At 41.7% G+C, this 21,026-nt stretch overlaps 1 protein-coding gene across 3 annotated transcripts in view; it reads left to right on the top strand.

Annotated features, from left to right (window-relative positions):
* The window catches only part of mtif2 (mitochondrial translational initiation factor 2), a 51,671-nt gene that overhangs the window by 19,362 nt on the left and 11,283 nt on the right, over window positions 1–21,026 (top strand). For all 3 annotated transcript variants that reach the window (XR_015758452.1, XM_043695984.2, XM_043695987.2), the window contains 2 exons: window positions 14,518–14,694; window positions 15,534–15,673. Coding sequence is in view for 2 of the 3 variants with exons in the window: in XM_043695984.2 (XP_043551919.2) it covers window positions 14,518–14,694; window positions 15,534–15,673 (317 nt within the window). In the remaining variant the exon portion in view is untranslated. The remainder of the gene's footprint in view (window positions 1–14,517; window positions 14,695–15,533; window positions 15,674–21,026) is intronic.

The following is a 21,026-nucleotide window of genomic DNA, read 5'->3' as shown; positions in this document are numbered from 1 at the left end:
TGAAGTACATAAAATTGAAAGGCCTGGATAGATTAGATACAAATAAGCCATTTCCCTTTGTTGGCATAGATTTAAAGTAACTGGCAAAGAATTAAAGGAGAAATTAGATATTTATTTTGGCAAAGAGGATGTTGGGATATGGCACACTGTCTGAAAGCTTGTTGAAGGCAGAAACTGTCATCACATTTTAAAAACATTTTGGTCTGCATTTGATCAACTTTAACCTATAGGGATGTGAACCACGAGCTGGAAAATGGAATTATGCTGGATAGCTCTTTTTTGACAGACTTGCTAGCCTTAATTACCTCTTATTCAATTAATTTTCTGTTTCTATCCCTCCTGTCATGACTCTTTTATTTTTTCCATTTGAGTGCTCTACCTTCCCACATCCCTCCTAAAATTACAGCAGTAAATACAAGGCTATTGCCGTCATTGGTTTGACTTTGATTTGGTTAATTGCTGTCATATGTACCAAGATAGTAAAATGTATTGTGTTATGTGCTAACCAGACAAATCATATCTTATATAAGTTCATCAGGGTAATAAGAACACAAATGCGGAATGTAATGTTCCAGAAGCTTTGTAATCTTCTGCTGCTATTCCAGACTTGACTGTCTCCTTGATAAGCCCACAACTTTCTACAGTGCCTTTCCTGGCACCTTCTAAAGGCCTCATTGAGGTATATTGTCATATCCAATTCAGTCAGCCATCCTCCTGCACAGTTTGCCCTGTAGTTGCTCTCTAGCCAATCTATTCTTTGTCCAACTTATTCCTTTCATTGCTGACCCTGTGGATCCTGTCAATGGATAAACTCTGACCAAATATTCCTTAAGAGTGTTTGTTCACTTGTGAACAAGGCTCTTGCCATCAGTGGTTTGATTTTGGTTTGATTTATTGCTATCACATGTACTGAGATAGTAAAACGTATGGTGTTGTATGCTAACCAGACAAATCATACCTTACATAAGTTCATTAGGGTAGTAGAACATAATGCAGAATATAGTGTTACAGAGAAGGTGCAGAGAAAGATCAACTCTAATAAGTGAGAGGTCAATTCATAAGTCTGATAAAAGCAGGAAGAAACTGTGTTTTCAAACTTGCATCTTCTGTCCAATGAAAGAAGGTAGAAGAGAGTATAACCAAGGTGGAAGGGGTCTTCGATTATGTTGACTGCTTTTTGGAGACAGCGGGAAGTGTAGGCAGAGTCAATGGAAGGAAGGCTGGCTTTTGTGATGTGCTGGGCTGCTTTCACAACACTAATTTCTTACTGGCTTGGGTAGAGATTTACTATACCAAGCTGTAATGCATCCTGATAGGATACTTTCCATAGTGCATCTATAAAATTTGGTAAGAATCATTGTGGACATGCCAAATTTCCTTAGCCTTCTGAGGATGTAGAGGCATTGGTGTACTTTCTTGGCTGTAGCATTGACTTGGATGGACCAGGATAGATCATTGATATTTACTTTTAGGAATTGAAGCTCCCAAGCACCTACACCTCCGCACCGTTGATACAGACAGGATTGTATCCTCCACACTGTTTCTTGAAGTTGATGACCAGCTCTTTCGTTTTTCTGACATTGAAGGCAATATTGTTGTCTTTACACAATGCCCTAAGCTGTATATCTCCTTTGTGAACTCTGTCTCATCATCGTTTGAGATCCGACCCACTGCAGTGGTGTCATCAGCAAATTTGTAAATGGAGTTAGAGCTGAATTTGGCCACAAAGTTGCGAGTGCATAAGGAGTATAGTAAGGGGCTGAGTACACAGCCTTATGGGGCACCAGTGTTGAGCTTTATTGTGGAGGTGGTGTTTTTAACCATCCTTAGAGATCGTGGTCTGCAGGTCAGGGAGTCAAGGATCCAGTTGCAGAGGGGGAAGCAGAGTCCTAGGTCACAGAGATTAGTGATAAGTTTTGTTGGAATTATGGTGTTGAAGACAGAGCTAAAATAAATAAATAGGAGTCTGATATTTCAGATTAGACTAGATTCCCTACAGATTAGATTCCCTACAGTGTGGAAACAGGCCCTTCGGCCCAACCAGTCCACACTGACTCTCCGAAGAGTAACCCAACCAGACCCATTTCCCTCCAACTAATGCATCTAACACCAAGGGCAATTTAGCATGGCCAATTCACCTGGCCCGCACATCTTTGGACTGTGGGAGGAAACCGGAGCACCCGGAGGAAACCCACGCAGACACGGGGAGAATGTGCAAACTCCACACAGACAGTCACCCGAGGCTGGAATCGAACCTGGGTCCTTGGTGCTGTGAGGCAGCAGTGCTAACCACTGAGTTACCATGCCGCTGTGTCCTTGTTATCCAGGTGTTCCAGGGATGAGTGTAGGGCCAGGGAGATCGCGTCTGCTGTGGACCTGTTGTGATGATAGTTGAATTGTAGCGGATCAAGCCAATCTGGAAGGCTGGAGTTGATGAGTGCCATTACTAACTCTGAAGCACTTCACAATGATGGATGTCAGGGCCACTGGGCGGTAGACACTAAGACATTAAGGACCATGTGGAGACTCAACACGAAGGCCTGATCAGATGAAGAACAAACCCCCCCAGAGTGCCCGAGGCCACAACCAGTGCCATTGGATGCACCCACTTAGTTTCCGGAATGACAGACCATGCACTCTGAGTCCCAGGCCCAACCCAGAATCTGCCACTTAACCAATGAGTCTACTATGGATGATTGAGTTAATGCCATGGCTTTGACAGAAACCTGGCTAAGGAGCGATGAACCCTCTCTGTCTGCCCATCCCATCTACTATCCACCTTCTCTAGACATTAAAAGACCAAAAGAACTGTGGATACTGGAAATCTGAAACCAAAATACAAACAGCTGGGAAATTTCAGCAGATCTGGCAGTATCTGTGGAGAGAAATCAAAGTTAATGTTTCAGGTTCAGTGACGCTTCTTCAGAATCGAGCCTTCTTCAGAACTGCTCTGGAGAAGGGTTACTGGACCTGAAACGTTAACTCTGACTTCTCTCCACAGATGTTGCTAGACCTGCTGAGATTTTCCAGCTATTTATGTTTCTGTCCAGACATCATGTGGCTCTTAGCAGTAAATTACTCCTTGTTTGCTCCAATTCACTGGCATGTATTCCTTCTTTTTGAATTTCATCTTGTTCCACCCTTTTCCTAAGTCCCTTCTATCTGCCACTAACCCAAATACCATAGGATATTACTTTTCAAGTTATATTCACAGCCTTCCTCACTCAACTTTGGTGATCTTAAACTTTATCTCAACTCACTCAAAGAAGGATGAATTAGAAGGGTGTTTTGTAACCATATGTTTGAAAACTAATACTCTGCTTTCTGGTGATGTCATATGGAGACAGCAGGTAGATGAGAATATGAGATCAAGGATGTATCCTTGTAATCCACCAGAGGCAACAACTTGGGAGGGAATTAAAGCCATTACAAGTTATAGAACATAGAAGAATACAGCGCAGTACAGGCCCTTCGGCCCTCGATGTTGCGCCGATCCAAGCCCACCTAACCTACACTAGCCCACTATCCTCCATATGCCTATCCAATGTCCGCTTAAATGCCCATAATGAGGGAGAGTCCACCACTGCTACTGGCAGGGCATTCCACGAACTCACGACTCGCTGAGTAAAGAACCTACCCCTAACATCTGTCCTATACCTATCCCCCCTTAATTTAAAGCTATGCCCCCTTGTAATAGCTGACTCCATACGTGGAAAAAGATTCTCACTGTCGACCCTATCTAAACCCCTAATCATCTTGTACACCTCTATCAAGTCACCCCTAAACCTTCTTTTCTCCAATGAAAACAGCCCCAAGTGCCTCAGCCTTTCCTCATACGATCTTCCTACCATATCAGGCAACATCCTGGTAAACCTCCTCTGCACCCGTTCCAGTGCCTCCACATCCTTCCTATGGTATGGCGACCAAAACTGCACACAATACTCCAGATGCGGCCGCACCAGAGTCTTATACAACTGCAACATGACCTCAGTACTCCGGAACTCAATTCCTGTACCAATAAAAGCCAGTACGCCATATGCCTTCTTCACCGCACTATTTACCTGGGTGGCAACTTTCAAAGATCTGTGTACATGGACACCAAGATCCCTCTGCTCATCCACACTACCAAGTATCCGACCATTAGCCCAGTACCCCATCTTTTTGTTACTCTTACCAAAGTGAATCACCTCACACTTAGCTACATTGAACTCCATTTGCCACCTTTCTGCCCAGTTCTGCAGCTTATCTATATCCCGCTGTAACCTGCCACGTCCTTCCTCACTGTCTACAACTCCTCCGACTTTCGTATCATCTGCAAACTTGCTCACCCAACCTTCTAACCCCTCCTCCAGGTCATTTATAAAAATGACAAACAGCAATGGTCCCAAAACAGATAGTTGCGGAACACCGCTAGTGACGGCACTCCAAGATGAACCTTTGCCATCAACTACTACCCTCTGTCTTCTTCCGGCCAGCCAACTCCTAATCCAAACCTCCAACTCACCCTCAATGCCATACCTCCGTATTTTTTGCAGTAGTCTACCATGGGGAACCTTATCAAACGCCTTACTAAAATCCATATACACCACATCTACCGCTTTCCCCTCGTCCACCACCTTAGTCACCTTCTCAAAGAATTCAATAAGGTTTGTGAGGCACGACCTGCCCTTCACAAAACCATGCTGACTATCCTTGATCACATTATTCCTATCCAGATGTTCATAAATCCTATCCCTTACAATTCTCTCTAAGACCTTGCCCACAACAGAAGTGAGACTCACCGGCCTATAGTTACTAGGGTTATCCCTACTCCCCTTCTTGAACAAGGGAACCACATTTGCTAGCCTCCAATCTTCTGGCACTACTCCTGTAGACAACGAGGACATAAAAATCAAGGCCAATGGCTCTGCAATCTCCTCCCTTGCTTCCCAGAGAATCCTAGGATAAATGCCATCAGGCCCAGGGGACTTATCTATTTTCACCCTTTCCAGAATTTCCAACACCTCTTCTCTACATACCTCAAAACCATCCATTCTACTTAATTGTGACTCAGTATTCACATTGACAATAATGTCCTGTTCCTGATTGAATACTGATGAAAAGTATTCATTCAGTGTCTCCCCAATCTCTTCAGCCTCCACACGCAACTTCCCACTACTATCCTTGACTGGACCTATTCCTACCCTAGTCATTCTTTTATTCCTGACATACCTATAGAAAGCCTTAAGGTTTTCCCTAATCCTACCAACTAAGGACCTTTCATGTCCCCTCCTTGCTGCTCTTAGCTCTCTCTTCAGGTCCTTCCTGGCTACCTTATAACTCTCAATAGCCCCAATTGAACCTTCACGCCTCATCTTTACATAGGCCACCCTCTTTCATTTAACAAGGGATTCCAATTCCTTATTAAACCACGGCTCCCCCACACGACCCTTTCCTCCCTGCCTGACGGGTACATACTTATCAAGGACACTCAATAGTTGCTCCTTGAACAAGCTCCACATATCAATTACGCCCTTGCCTTGAAGCTTACTTTTCCAAGCCACACATCCTAAGTCATGCCTCACCGCATCATAATTTCCCTGCCCCCAGCTATAACTCTTGCCCTGTAGTGCACACTTATCCCTCTCCATCACTAGAGTAAAAGTCACCGAATTGTGGTCACTGTCCCCAAAGTGCTCACCTACCTCTAATTCTAGCACCTGGCCTGGTTCATTACCCAGAACCAAATCCAGTATGGCCTCACCTCTTGTTGGCCTATCTACATATTGTGTCAGGAAACCCTCCTGCACACATTGGACAAACACTGCTGCAAGAATGATTAGAATGGAAACAGGCAAGAGCAATCCCAAAAGATGAATAGCTAGAGAATGTTAGAAGTGGATTGTGTGAAAGGCTGCAGAAGAGAAGGAATAGTTTACCTTTCTCACCGTTACATAGTGTGTTCTCTGCAACTTTGAGAAGAACTTATTTGGCTACGGCAGAGATGAGATCTGATTTGATGGAGTCACCTATGGAGTTTCAGATTTAGCTAGTGGCAACATATTCTTGGACTTCAGAGAAAAGAAGGGGAGTTTGGTGGCCAAGATGAAAGTTTATAAGGATGGTAGGATCAGGAGTTAGTTTCTTGAGAAAACTATTAAGGGCAAATTTAAAGGAGAGAGGAAAAGCACCGAGACAAAGAAAATTGTTCATAATATCAGCTAATATTGGAATCAGGAAGAGAAGTTGGGTGATGATCTGTTCAGTGAGAATATGGTCAAAGAGGCAGGAGATAGACAACTTGGAGAATTTGTCATGAACAAGTTGAGTTCTGAGATGAACATGAGGGAAGATAAGAGAAGAACTAGAGAAAATGTAAGCTTAGGGCTAATTATAAGGGGTGAGCAGTTGAGAAAATTTCAACCAGTGAACTAGTGGAAGGGAAGGAATTGGCAGAAGCTAATTATCAGGTAGTCTCAGTTTTAGTGACAAAAGTCCATGGTGGAGGAGGGGGGCAGCAGTGTTGGGAGTGGTGTTTTAGGAGATGGGTTGCAGTATAGAAAGAAGCAAGCAATTACCATTATGTTCCAAAATGATCTTGGAAGAGAGACAAGACCTTGACAGATGGTGATTAGATTTCTGTGATGTGTCAGATCATGGTGCCAGCACCACCTCCTGCTGCATTCTTCTTTCACATTACAACTAGTGCAATAGCGTGATCTTTCAGTTGTTCTGTCCTTGAGAGTTTTTTAAAATTGCACTTTGGCCATTTTTCCCGATTTTCTGTCCACAGATGCCCCTACCAGGAGCAACAAGCTCCTGATGATATTGCTCCATTGGAATACACAAGCCTCTTGCTACATCAAGGTGGCAATCCAAGGAGAATTTCTCATTCCAAAATGCCTTCAGTGGCAGAGCAGCATTTCAGAACTGGAAGGAGTTTGCCTAGAATGCTTGTGGAATTAATTTCAGGGACATCAGAAGTTGTTCAACTCTCTTCCCATTGAATCCATAAGATTCAATGGAAACATTGCTAATGGAATTTTCTAGGTCTCAGCCCATACTTGAAGTTGTCAAAACAAAACTTGTGTATCAACAGACATCTGCTTTGTGAAATATTCCACCTCCCATTTATATTGAAGGAGGAAATCTGGAATATTTTGAGCACTTCCCAAATTTAGAGAGCAATTGTCATCACCATGCTCCTATTTGCAGCAAAATCTGAACAGTATATCAGTGATGCATAAAAACAAGAAGCAATGCTTCCACCACATCCTCCAGATTCAGTAGGGGAGCCATTAAACAACCACTCATGTCCTTCTTGAATATCTACAAATCTTTTGGCAAAACTCCTGAAAAATCAATTTTTGTTTAGCCACTGCATCTGTGTGGCTGAAAATAGTTTCTCCTGCTAGATCCTGTTCTTGCAACTCTCCAATGGCTAATTTCCAAGTGAGGTCAAAGAAAACATTTCAAAAAGGCACTGAAGTCTTCCTTGACATTTGGCAGCATTGACTTTAATGACTGGACAAAGTTTGGTACCAGTGGGTCAGACTGGAAGAAAAAGGTCCACCAAGTTGCATCATTCTTCAAGTTCCAATGCCTTAACATAACCATAGCAGAAAAGGAAAGAAAAGAAAGTAAAGTCTGCACTATGGACACCATAATCCATATGCCCAGATATCTGCAGATCAGAAATTTTTCAGTTCCATCACATGAAGATCAGTGACAGAATTATGCAACCCTGAATCCAGGTATTGTTGACAACGATAGATTAGATGGTTTTGGTAGACAACAACAGGAGCCAACTTCCTGATGAAGGGCTTTTGCCCGAAATGTCGATTTTCCTGCTCATCGGATGCTGTCTGATCTGCTGTGCTTTTCCAGCATCACATTCTTGACTCTAATCTACAGCATCTGAAGTACTCACTTTCGCCTAGGAGCTAACTTAGATCCAGCTTGGTGTTGATTGGCTAAGACAAATCTGCCAGACCATTTCAAGTCATATCTTTCAGACTAGAGGAAATAGAGATGAGGACTTTATCAGTGGCATGGCAAACATGAGAGAAAATGATTTTTACAGGAACTAAGACAACAAATGTGAAGGTGATGATATTGAATAAACAATCAGCTGCATAAATGTTGAACTGAACAGAGGGCCAAAGACTAGATGTTTGGGATTTGAAAGTGCAATTGTAAGTGAATTAGGAGCTTTTCTTTCTCCATAGACAAGTACAGAAGGAAGTATTGTCAAGGTGTGGCAGGAGATTGTGAATGGAGAATGATGTAAGAATGTGATCAGAGATATCGTTTTCTGTGTTTGATAAAATTGGTATAGTGCAATTGCAGGATCAAAGGGTTGACCATAAGTTTAGTTTAGGAAGATGTATGCAAGCAGAGATTACAGGAGAATAAGAGAACATGGACTCAGGAAATAGAGCTTATCTAAGAGGGAGTGAAGCCTGGGATGCAGCAAGAGAGTTGGAATATCAAGCAGTATCAAAAAACTGGATACGGAATTGGAAGAGCAGAGCATCTGAGAGAAGAGAATTTAAATGGAGAAGCATTGATATCAGGGAGTGTCAGGAGAGGTAAAGAGAAAAGTAGTAATCAAAAAGAAAAAGTGTGGAAACAGAGTGATGATCTCAAGTCTGGAGAGCAGTCAAAATGTGCATGCAAGAGGACACTGGAAAATTTGAGTCTATGTGAATAAACTTTACCCTTGCATGTATATTTTTTAAACAGATCTGGCACTTCCTGCTTATCCAACCTCTGAACAGCTTGTACACTCTGAGGCAGTTGTCTAACTTCCCTTGTGTTTTTTGTTACTAGTCCAATAACACTTCCAGGCTTGTCTGGTTTCCTGCATCTGGCTTTCCCCTAGCCCATCAACACTGTGATTTCGTGTGACCCACATTATTACAATGAAAGCACCAGAGCTTTTTAACTTCTTCGTCCCCCTCACTGGTTTCTTTTTTACCCTTTGGTAAGTTATCCTTATGATCTTTGCTGAGATCTACCTTTCTCTTTCCACGTGAGGATTTGTCTTTGCCCCAATTTCTACCTCTCATGGACTGAAATTGATTCTGGAAGCCAAACCGAGTTTTAGGAACTAGCTTATAATCATCAGCCACTTCAACTGCTAACCTTGTTCTTCCATATGAGTTCATTCTACTTCAGGCAGTGATTTTTTGAATTCCTCCAGAACAATCACTTCTCTAAAGGCATCATAGGTTTGCTTGATTTTTAAAGCTCTTATCCATCTTTCGAAATTACTGTCTGATCCTTTCAAACCCAATCTCGGCTTAACCAGGATCCATTCTTAGATTCCTGAAACATTATCTATAGGTTTCTGGTGCAAGCTCATATGCACTTAAAATGGCTTTTTTCACCTCCTCATACTCCCCAGATTCCTCCTCTGATAGTGATGCGAATACCTCACCAGCCCCACCGACAAGTTTTGTTTGGATCAACAAAACCCACATTGCCACTGGCTACTGCATTTGTTTAGCCACCTTTTCAAATGAGATGAAACAGGCTTCCACATCCTTCTCATCAAATTTAGGCAATGTTTGAACATACTTAAACAGTTTCTCACTAGGCTTCTGATTACCAGGGGCTTGCTCATCCTCACTCTCTTCCTCACTAAGCCTACCCTCAGCCTTTATCTCTAGCCTTTTAAGCTGACATTCCTTTTTAAGTGTCAGTTTTTAAAGTTCAAAAGGTCTCTATTTTTCCCTCTCTTCTGCTGCCCTCTCTCTTTCTCTCTGTTCTGCTGCTCTTTCTTTTTCCCTCTCTTCTGCTTTTAATTGTAACTCAAATTGTTCCATTTCTGCTGCCCTTTCCTTATCTCTTGTCTCTAACTCAAGCTGCTTCATTTGCAATTGAATTCTGGCTATCTTTATAGATTCTGATGATTTCTCCAGCAAGTTTAAATGCTGAGCTACTGCTGTAATTATCTCTCCTTACCTCACAGAAGCAGGTAGTTCCAATTCCAGCTTCTCTGCTAATTCCTGCAGCTTGGGTCTTGTTCACTTTTTGTAAAACTTCTGGCAACTGAAGGAGGCATTACTATTCCAAGCTTTGTCTACCCAACCAAACCAACACCCAAAATAAAGACACTAGCACCTACCACTCGCTGTTTAAAATCCCACAAAGAGCCCCCAGTCTGTTATGGACTAGACCACATCACTCAAAACATTCTTAAGCAGGCGGCCCAGACCATAACTTTGCAAATTGTTTTGTTAAGGGTACAGTGAAAATTACCTGGATTAAGTTAGTGAGGTTGATTGCCAGGTTTAAAACAGATAAAAATGTTATTCACAAAACTACACAATGAAACACGAAGAACAGAATAAAGAACCCCTACAGAACCCAGTCCTAATAAGCAAACACCCTTTAAAACACAGTACAAAAAAGGGTCAGATGCTTACAGGTTGAATTTAGAAGGGCAGAAGAGATAGTTTCCACATACTCATGGTTGAACTCCCAACCAATTCTGGTCTGAACTAAACTACTCAGCTCAGCTAGAGAGCTGATCAGGCCCCTTTCTTTATACAGGTCACTTCTAAAATATGACCACTTTAGCCCCTGAAGTCTCATCTGTTTACATATAAACAAAAAGGTCTCTCAATACCCTTTAATTTCTGAACCAAACCAGACTAATCAGAGCCCGGCCTGGTTTATTACCTCTCCTAAAAAAATCAAGGACAGAGTATCCTTGAGCCAAGGAACAGTTTTTAGAAAAAAAGGACTAGCTTTGTGACAGGTAAATTACTTTCCATTCTCCCCAACCTGCCATCAGCTTTGCACAGAGGTGACCATAACACTCTTCTCCTTTGAAACCCAGTTAAGTAAACTTATGCTTACCTGGTTCCAATTTTACCAATTCAGTTGCAGTGTGAAAATTGCTTGCTATACTTCTCTTTCTGTTCCCATACAGTTATCTATGGCTCCCCCACAGGTCTATCCTTGGGTCCCTCTTATTTCACATTCACGTGCTGTTCTGCAGTATGACGGACGAAATTGGCCTTGACCCATTCTTTAATTTTAACATCATCCAAAAACAAGTCCGGTTCCCCAAGTATGTTGACAATTCCTATCTCTACTGGATCACCACATCCCTTGATCCCTGTGTTGTTTCTAAGTTGTAAAAATTGTTTGTATAACATCTGCCACTGGATGAACAGGAATTTTCTCTCAGACATTCTACACAGGGCAGTCTGTTCCCTAGCTGTTAACTCCACTTTCTACTGGCAACTCGACATTTTTTTGCAATCCTTGTTTATTATATTTATGATGAGCTTCGAACCATAAATCTGTGCCTTCACCAAGGCCATCTACTTCCATCTCCCTAACATTGCCCATTTCCATCCCTGTTTCAGTTCACCTGTTGCTACAATTCTCCTTAGTGCCTTGTTATCTCTGGACTATTCCAATGCAGCCCTGGCTGGATTCTCAACTTCCATGAGTGTAAGCTCATCCAAAATTCTGTCCATATCCAGATTTGCACAAAAGGCCTTTCACCCATTATTCCTGCACCTGTTTACTTAATTGCTTTAGGTTAAGCAATGCCCCAGAGTTAAATTTCTGAACCATGTTTGTAAATCTTTCGATGACCTTGCTACTTCCTATCTCTTTAACCCCCTCCAAGATATTTGTGCCCCTTCAATTTTGGTCTGAGCATCGCTGGTTTTAACATTTCCATAATTTGTAGCCATCCCTTCACAATGCCTCTAACAATGGAATTCCTTCACCTTAAGCGTCTCTTCCTCTTTTTATCCTAATGCTTTCTTAAAACCAATTCATCTGCCCCAAAATGCCTCCAGGTCACTCACCAATCAACCCCACCGCCCTGTGGCCAAACATTTCAACTCCCCCTCCCACTCTGCCAAGGACATGCAGGTCCTGCGCCTCCTCCATCGCCACTCCCTCACCAGCTGACACCTGGAGGAAGAACGCCTCATCTTCCACCTCGGAACACTTCAACCCCAGGGCATCAATGTGGACTTCACCAGTTTGCTCATTTCCCCTCCCCCCACCTTACCCAATTCCAACCTTCCAGCTCAGCACCATCCTCATGACCTGTCCTACCTGCCAATCTTCCTTTCCACTTATCCGCTCCACCTTCATCCCCACCTCCATCCACCTATTGCATTCTTAGCTACCTTCTCCCAACCCCACCCACTCCCATTTATCTCTCCACCCCGGAGACTCTTGGCTTCATTCCTGATGAAGGGCTCCTGTCCAAAACATCGATATTCCTGCTCCTCAGATGCTGCCTGACCTGCTGTGCTTTTCAAGCACCACTCTAATCTTGTAGTGAATTGGTGTCAGTTTTTGTTTTTTACACCACTGTGAAATCCCTAAAAACATTCCATCGCATTAAAAATATTGATAATAGCAAGTTGTTGTTACATTCCAAATGGTCCCTGTGAGATTCCATAATGAAGAAGTTCTGCTTAACAAAAAAAAACAGTTTTTTTGGTGTGTGTGTAGTTTGAGCCATGAATTAAGTTACATTCTCTCAAATCAAACTCTTGAAAATAATTTTCCAAACAAGTCATTACTGGCATACATCCTTCTTTTTGGAAAGTATTCTTTCTCTTTCCTGACATAAAAGTGTCACTGTGTAGGCTAACATATATTGTCCTTCTCTAATTGGAAAGACCATCTTCCTGAACTGCTATATTTGATGTGTAATTGCTCTACAGTGATGTTAGGAAGGGAATTCCAGGATGTTGATGCAGTAACAGTGAATGGATATAGTTCCAAGTCACCGTGGTCTGTGGCTTGAAGGGGTACTTACAAATAGTCCCTCACAACTGATGATCTTGTTTTTCTGAGCAGTGGTAGAGCTCAAAGGTTTGGAAGGTGCTGTTAAAGAAGTTGCTGCAGTGCATCTTGTAGATGATGCACACTTCTACCACTATGCATCAGTGCTAGAGGGAGTAAGTGTTTCAGTAGTGGATGGGGTCAAAATCAAGCAAGATGGTGAACTACCTTCTTGAACAGCAGCAGTCCATTGTGTATAGTTATACCCACAATGCTTTTAGGGAGATAGTTCCAGGATTTTGACCCAGTGACTCTGAAAGGGCAGAGAAAAATTTACAAATCTGGGTAGTGAGCACTTGGAGGGGAATATGCAGGTAATATTCCCATGTATCTGCTGCCCTTGTCATTCTAGATGGTAATGGTCATGCGTTTTGAAGGGGCTGTCAAAGGAGCCTTGGTGAATTTCTGCAGTGCATCTTGAAGATAGCACACACTGCAGATACTGGATGTCAGTGGTGAAGGGGCAAAATGTTTGTAAGATGTGATGCCAATTAAGCAAGTTGCTTTGTCTTGGATAGTGTCAAGCTTCTTGAATGTTGGTTGGAACTGTACTCATCCAGGCAAGTGGGAAGCATTTCATCACTCCTGACTTGTGTCTTGTGGATGGTGGATAACTTAGGACTTTGTAGCTAAGTACTTATATGACCAGACCAGTTCAGTTTCTGCTCATTGGTAACCTCCAGGATGTCGCTAGTGGGGATTCAGTGACAGTGATATTACTAAATATCAAGGGACGATAGTTAGATTCTCTCTTGTTGTAAATGATCATTGTCTGGTATCTGTGAGTTGTACATATTAGTTATCACTTGTCATCCCAAGCCTGGATATTGTACAGTTCTTGCTGTATTTGAGCATGGATTACTTCAGCATCTGCTGAACATTGTGCAGTCATGTGGCCTTGATGTCAAAAACAATGGCTCTCACCTCTTGAATTCAACTCTTTTGTCCAAGTTGGACCAAGGCTGTAAGGAAGTCAGGAGCTTAGTATCCTGGTCAAACCCAAACTGAGCTTTTATGAGCAAGTTATTGTTAAGCAAGTGGTGCTTGAGAGCACTGTTGATGACACTGAGTATCACTTTATGAATGATTGAGACTAGACTGATGGGGAGGTAATCACTCAAGTTGGAATTGTCCTGTTTTTGTGTACAAGACATATTTGATTATTGACAGAATAGTTGAAGGTCACATTTAACAACCACAAACATCTTCCTATGAGCTAAATATGCTTCCATCCAGTAAAGACTTGTTAACTGATTCCCATTGGCTGTAATGGGGTCAGGAGCTGAGTGGCACTGGCAGAACCCAAAATGAACATCAATGAGTAGGTTATTGCTGACTAAGTGCCACTTGATGCCACTGTCAATGACCCCTTTCAGAACTTTGCTAATGATCAAGATGAGGCAGTAATTGGATAGATTTGTCTGGAATTTTTGTGTGTGTACTTCAGTAAATTTTAACCAAAATTTCTTATATGATTGTGCATTTAAAGAATATGCAGCATACCAAAATATTTAGACCTTTTGTACAATAAAACTCTCTGAAAGATGCCACACTTATTCTGGAGTTTAACTAAAGCATGAATGTTTGTTCTTCTAATTTCTATAGTATCCACTTCTTTACTGCAATAGTCTACCAGTGTCTTCCTGATAACAAACTATTTTTTGTTTGCATTTCTCAACTGAAATGTTTTATTTGATTACACAGTGCACTTACCATCTGGTGAAAAGATAACCTTTCTAGATACACCAGGCCATGCTGCCTTTTCCGCAATGAGAGCCCGTGGTGCTAATGTGACGGACATTGTGATACTAGTGGTTGCTGCAGATGATGGAGTAATGGAGCAAACCGTAGAATCAATTCAACATGCTAAAAATGCTAATGGTAAGTTCAAATCTAGAGTTGTGCAGATTTCAGAAACTAGTGTGTGTCACTTGTCAGTGGATGCTTCATGTTTCTTTTCCTTCAGTCGCAGGAAGTGGCTAATATCATTTCCTTATATTGTCATGAAGGTAGTGTGGTTACTTTTAGAGTTTCTTTTGTGTAATTAAGAGTCTTGCTTGGCATATCAAAGGGTATAAACAATCAACATGTTGTCTAGAACCAGAATCAAATGCCAGCACAGATAGGCATAACAGGTTTCCTTCCCTGAGCCACATTAATGTTTTCCTTCCCAGTTACATTGCAGGTAATTGTTGTCTGATGCCAGCCTATGAATTATCACCTAAATAATGCTTTCAGTTTCACAGTTTATCATGATGGTATTTTAACTCAAAACCTCTTGGTTGCTGATACTGCAAACGTTACATCATTGTGCAGCAGAAATATTGGAGAAGAGTAGCATTTGGCAGTTTATTCACTCTTTTGAAAATCACAAAATCTTAGAAGTACCTTTTAACAAATGAATTAAAATCGCCACGTCCTCTCTTGAAACACAGTAAAGATCAGCTGATTCTTTTGTATAGCATTGCATGCAATCTGCTTCAGATCTAGTGTAAGTGCAACTTTAAAGTTTCAATCACCTGAGTCCTGATCTGGTGGCAATTCTACTGCAGTTAGCCAAACCAAGCTTTAAAAAGCTTACTTCCTTTCATGAATGTAAATGACTAAAGAGCTATAGAGATTGATTATCAAAAATAGCTGATAATGAAAATGTTTTCAAATCTCTTTTACTATTGTATCACATATTTATTTCCATCTAATTTTAACTGTTCTCATTGCAGTTCCAATAATTCTTGCAGTAAACAAATGTGACAAACCAGAATCAAATCATGAAAAAGTAAAAAAGGAGTTGTTAGCTTATGATGTGATTTGTGAAGAATATGGTGGTGATGTTCAGTCCATAAATATATCAGCCCTTAAGGTAATTTATTTTAATGGTATCCTTCATTCACTGCAGTTTCAATGTTGTAATTTTATCACATCTACCAAAGATGGAGTCATACAGCACAGAAAACAGGCCCTTCAGCCCAACATGTCTATGATGACCAATAAACACATTAACCCCATTTACCTGCACTTGGTCCATAGCCAACTATGCACTGGCATTTTAAGTATTTATCCAGATGCTTCTTAAATCTTGCAAGAGTACTTGCCTGTACCATTTTCTCAGGGAGTACGTTCCATATCTCAGGGAGCAGCGGAGCCTGTCAGGATACGTGAGTACATGGTTTAAATTTCTTTTAGTTCCGTTTTTTCTTCAGCTCCTGGACGCAGTCAGAGGTCACGAGGTCACATATTTGAGAAGTTGCTTTACCCAAAACACTACTCAGGTGGTGTCTCCTTCCCATCCTCCTCCTCAAACCAAAAAAAAGTTATGTGCATTGGTTGGTAAGGTGACAAGTGTTTTCTTTCGTGTTTCATTTGATTTTTTTGTTGGCAGTCTATTTGGGAATTTAGAATAGTCGGAATGGAGGTAAAGGCAGTTGAATGTTCCTCCTGCAGTATGTGGAAGGTGAGAATCACTCTGGTGTCCCTCCTGACTTCATTTGTGAGAAGTGCACCCAACTCCAGCTCCTCGAGAGCCATGTTAGGGAACTGGTGCTGGATGAACTTCGGGTCATTCCGGAGGCAGAGGAGTTATTGAGAGGAGTTACGGCGGGGTAGTTACTCCACAGCCACATGAAGAAGGTAGATGGGTTACGGTCGGGGGTAGGAAAGAGAACCGGCAGGCAGTACAGGGATCTCCTCTGGTGGTTCCCCTCAACAACAAGTATACTGTTTTGGTTACTGTTGTGGGGGGCAACTTACCAGGGTAAGTAATGGGGCACAGGTTTCTGGCACAGAGTCTGTCCCTGTTGCTCAGAGGGGAAGGGGGAAGAGGAGCAGAGCTTTATTCATTGGGGACTCCATAGTTAGGGGGACAGACAGGAGGTTTTGTGGGAACGACAGAGGCTCACGATTGGTGTGTTGTCTCCCGGGTACCAGGGTTCGTGTTTTCAGGATCCTTCAGGGGAGGGGGATCAGCCCCAAGTCATGGTCGACATAGGCACCAACGACATAGGTAGGAAGAGAGACCGCGATTTAAGGCAGAAATTCAGGGGGCTAGGGTGGAATCTTAGAGCTAGAACAAACAGAGTTGTTATCTCTGATTTTTTGTGCGTGCCACATGCTAGTGAAGCGAGGAACAGGGAGAGCGCGGAGCTGAACATGTGGCTGCAGGGATAGTGCAGGAGGGAGGGTTTTGGATTGTTAGATAATTGGAATTCTTTCTGGGGAAGGTGGGACCTCTACAAAAAGGATGGTCTTCACCTGAACCAGAGGGGTACCAATATCCTGGGAGGGACATTTGCTAATCCATTTTGCAGGATGGGGGTGGGTTAAACTACTGCATCAGGGGGATGGGAATGTGAATTATAGGTCCAGTGTACAGGAGGTTCAGGGTAGTGAGGTCAGGGATAGGTTTACAAGGTTGCGAGAGGGCACCAGCAATCAGGATGTTGGTTTGAAATGTGCGTACTTCAATGCCAGGAGCATCCAAAATAAGGTGGGCGAAGTTGCAGCATGGGTTGGTACCTGGGATTTCGATCTTGTGGCCATTTCAGAGACATGACTAGAGGAGGGACAGGAATAGTTGTTGCAGATTCCAGGATTTAGATGTTTCAGCAAGAATAAAGAAGATGGTAAAAGAGACCAGTGTGGCATTGTTAAACAAAGGTAGTATTACAGCAGCTGAGGTAACGTTTGAGGACTTATCCACTGAGGTAGTTTGGGCTGAGGTTAGAAAAAGAAAGGAGAGGTCACTCACTGGGGGTTTTCGATAGGTCTCCGAATTGTTCCAGAGATGTAGAGGAAAGGATAGCAAAGATGATTGACAATGGGAGTGAGAGTAACAGGGTAGTTTTTATGGGGGACTGGAAAGGGTTCAGGGGAGATTTACTAGGATGTTGCCTGGTATGGAAGGAAGGCCTTACGAGGAAAGGCTGAAGGAACTGAGGCAGTTTTTTGTTGGAGAGAAGAAGGTCGGGAGGTGGCGTAATTATGGCATATAAGATAATCGGAGGATTGGTTAGGGTGGACAGGAGAGTCTTTTTCCTTGGATGGTGAAAACTAACACAAGGGGGCATAGCTTTAAATTGAGAGGTGATAGATTTAGTACAGATATTAGGGTAGTTCCTTTAGTCAGAGAGTAGTAGGAGCATGGATCAGCCTGTCTGCAACAGTAGTAGACTTGGCGATGTTTAGGGCATTTAAACAGGCATTGGACATATGGATAATAATGGAACGGTGTAGGTTAGATGGGCATCAGATTAATTTTGCAGGTCGGCGCAACATCGAGGGTCGAAGGGTCTGTAATGTTCTATGTTCTATAATTTAGTACCTCACATACACACTCTCTAAAGCACGCACACACAGTATCTCACTCATTCATTCTCACTATCTCTCTCTCTCACTCTCTCTCTCACACCCGCGCGCGCGCGCGCACACACACACTTTTATATAAATACAAATCTATAAGGTGCATATTTGAAGTATAGTTTGCAGATAAATTCTATTTTGTTCAAAAAGCACACAATTTGTAGCCAGGCAGTCAATGTGGCATTTTATGAATTCCTACTTTGGAAATAAAACCAGTCTGACTTCAGGTTAGGACACAGTCGACTCTCAATAAGGCCTCACACCTAAAATGCATTGTCTGACCTAGATGTCACCTCTTTTATGCTGATAAAGTTTTAAGTTATCTCAGGACAATGACTTGAAAGAAATTCTGGGATTTACATATGTCAATAGGAACCTGCATCTCCATTCTAACCTATTAAAGACTTAACATTCATCTAGGTTAGTATGTTATATTTGCATCAGTTGTATGACCGTTTGATCTTTAACTTATGAATTTTGTGTCTGATATATCCTCTTCACTAACACCTGAAGAAAGAGTGAGGCTCCAAAAGCTTGTGCTTTCAAATAAACCTGTTGAATTATGACAGGGTGTCATGTTGTTTTTGATTTTTCCTTATTGGACATCCAAAATGCATCACATCACACTTACTGGGATTAAATTCTATCTGCCATTATTCTGCCCAGTTTTTCAACCACTTGTTCAAAGTGGTTACATTCCCATGTTGGATTTCTTTAGCGCGGAACTGTCAAAAAGGACAAAAGTGATGATTCACAACAAAGTCTTTGTTCAAGTTGTTACTATGAAACCAGAGTTAAAAATCACACAACACCAGGTTACGGTCCAACAGGTTTTTTTTGGAGTACTAGCTTTCGGAGTGCTGCTCCGTCATAAGGTGGTTGTGAAGTATAAGATCGTAAGACATAGAATATATAGCAAAAGTTTACAGTGTGATGTAACTGAAATTATACTTTGAAAAAGACCTGGATTGTTTGTTAAGTCTCTCATCTTTTAGAATGACCATGTTGGTTTCAGTTCTTTAATACATAAATCGCAAAGCTTTTTTAAAAGTTACATTTAAACTTTTGCTATAAATTCTGTGTCTAATGATCTTATACTCCACAACCTCCTGATGAAGGAGCAGCACTCCGAAAGCTAATGCTTCCACATAAACCTGTTGGACTATACCTGGTGTTGTGTGATTTTTAACTTTTTACAGCCCAGTCCAACACTGGCATCTCCAAATCATACTATGAAACCAGCTGTTTATGGACGCACAGAAACAGACTTGGAAAAAATAGCATAACAACATTTTTGAAAATTCTGGCTGTTTCCATTTTGAATGTTGCTCAGTAGCATTTTAAATTAGGCCAAAGCTAGTAAAGGTATTTGGAGTAAGGGGATAAATTATAATTATTTTCCAGTTACTCAAACAATGTAACATTTATTCTTTGAAACAATCTCTAGTAAACAGAAGAGCATGTAATTCTGGCAGAAATAGTTCATTTCCTTTTAAGAATATAATATTGTCTATGTTCCTTTGAAAGGTAAACTAAGATGCATTTTGGATTTAGAACACAAAATCTCTACAGTGTGGAAGCAGGCCATTCAGCCCTTTGAGTCCATACCAACCCTCCAAAGAGCATCCTACCCAGACACAACCCCTTTCCTATAATCCTGCATTTCCCATTGTTAATCCACTTTACCTACACAGCCCTGGACACTGTGGGCAATCCACCAAACCTGCATGTGTTTGGGCTATGGGAGGAAACCAGAGCACCCTGGGGAAACCCATGCAGACACTGGGAGAATGTGCAAATTACAGACAGTCACCCAAGGGTGGAATGGAACACAGGTCCCTGGTGCTGTGAGGCAGCTGTGCTAACCACTGAGCCACATGCCGCCCCCAACTTGTGTTTATTAGTATATAGAACATGTGTAATCCCAACTGTCTAGTCTTTGCACTACAATTTTTCATAATATTTCTGAAGTTACTTGCTTTTCACCACCTTCAATGACCTCATCTTCATTAGAATTATGATTTTCTCATAGCAATTATTCCCAATTATATTCTTCATCTTCTTTCCCTCAATTCCAGAGATGCCAATTGTTACAATAACAATTTTAACCATTTATTTTTCATTTGAAAGCATTATCAGATGATGCTCCAACATGAAAAATGAACATGCAGTCAGAAATGCAAACATAATTCCTGCCTTCTCTTCTCAGCAACAATCTTCTTAAATCCCCTCACCTCAAAGTATGTACAAGGAGTTAATGGATTGTTGCGTACAAGGATTTAAACAATGTATTTAGCTGAGCTATCATTGCCTTCACTTCCCCTACTGCATCAGGACAAACTTTGCCAAAATGTTCATTGCTCCTTTAGATGTGAACCCAATTCTGTCTAGATTCTATTCATCTCCTGAAATACTGTCACAAACCTTTTGTCATCCATCCAATTTCAGCTTCCCTGACCCTAACCCAACCAAACTGTTGACCACATTATAATTTCAGCTAACATGGTGCCCAGAAGCGAATTTAATGGTTCACTCTCCTCAGGTACTTACTCACACCTCATCCCCAATCGCAAATCTGTCATCATTCTTCAAAAATATATTGCTCATGTCCCCTCTGTACCCACAAACTTTTGCTCCAGTTCCAATCTTCCTGTCTGTTCCAGTGTCCATAAGCATGTCATTGCTTCTAAAGTTCATTCCTCTTTCCCACAATTTCACTTTACAATGCACCAACCAGATTTCTATAGTACTGAAACATTCTGGACAAAGTCACAAATGATCTTCTTTGGAAAGGCAAGTGTTATAAACTATTTCTTTTCACCCCTGTTTGTAACCTTTAACAGTTAAACTTCAACAAC

This window comes from Chiloscyllium plagiosum, unplaced genomic scaffold (genome assembly GCF_037043375.1).
Source record: "Chiloscyllium plagiosum isolate Xiang-an unplaced genomic scaffold, Cpla_swu_hap1 HiC_scaffold_10, whole genome shotgun sequence".
Classification (NCBI taxonomy): domain Eukaryota; kingdom Metazoa; phylum Chordata; class Chondrichthyes; order Orectolobiformes; family Hemiscylliidae; genus Chiloscyllium; species Chiloscyllium plagiosum.
Note: the sequence above shows the minus strand (reverse complement) of the source record. Positions and strands in the feature narration are given on the sequence as shown.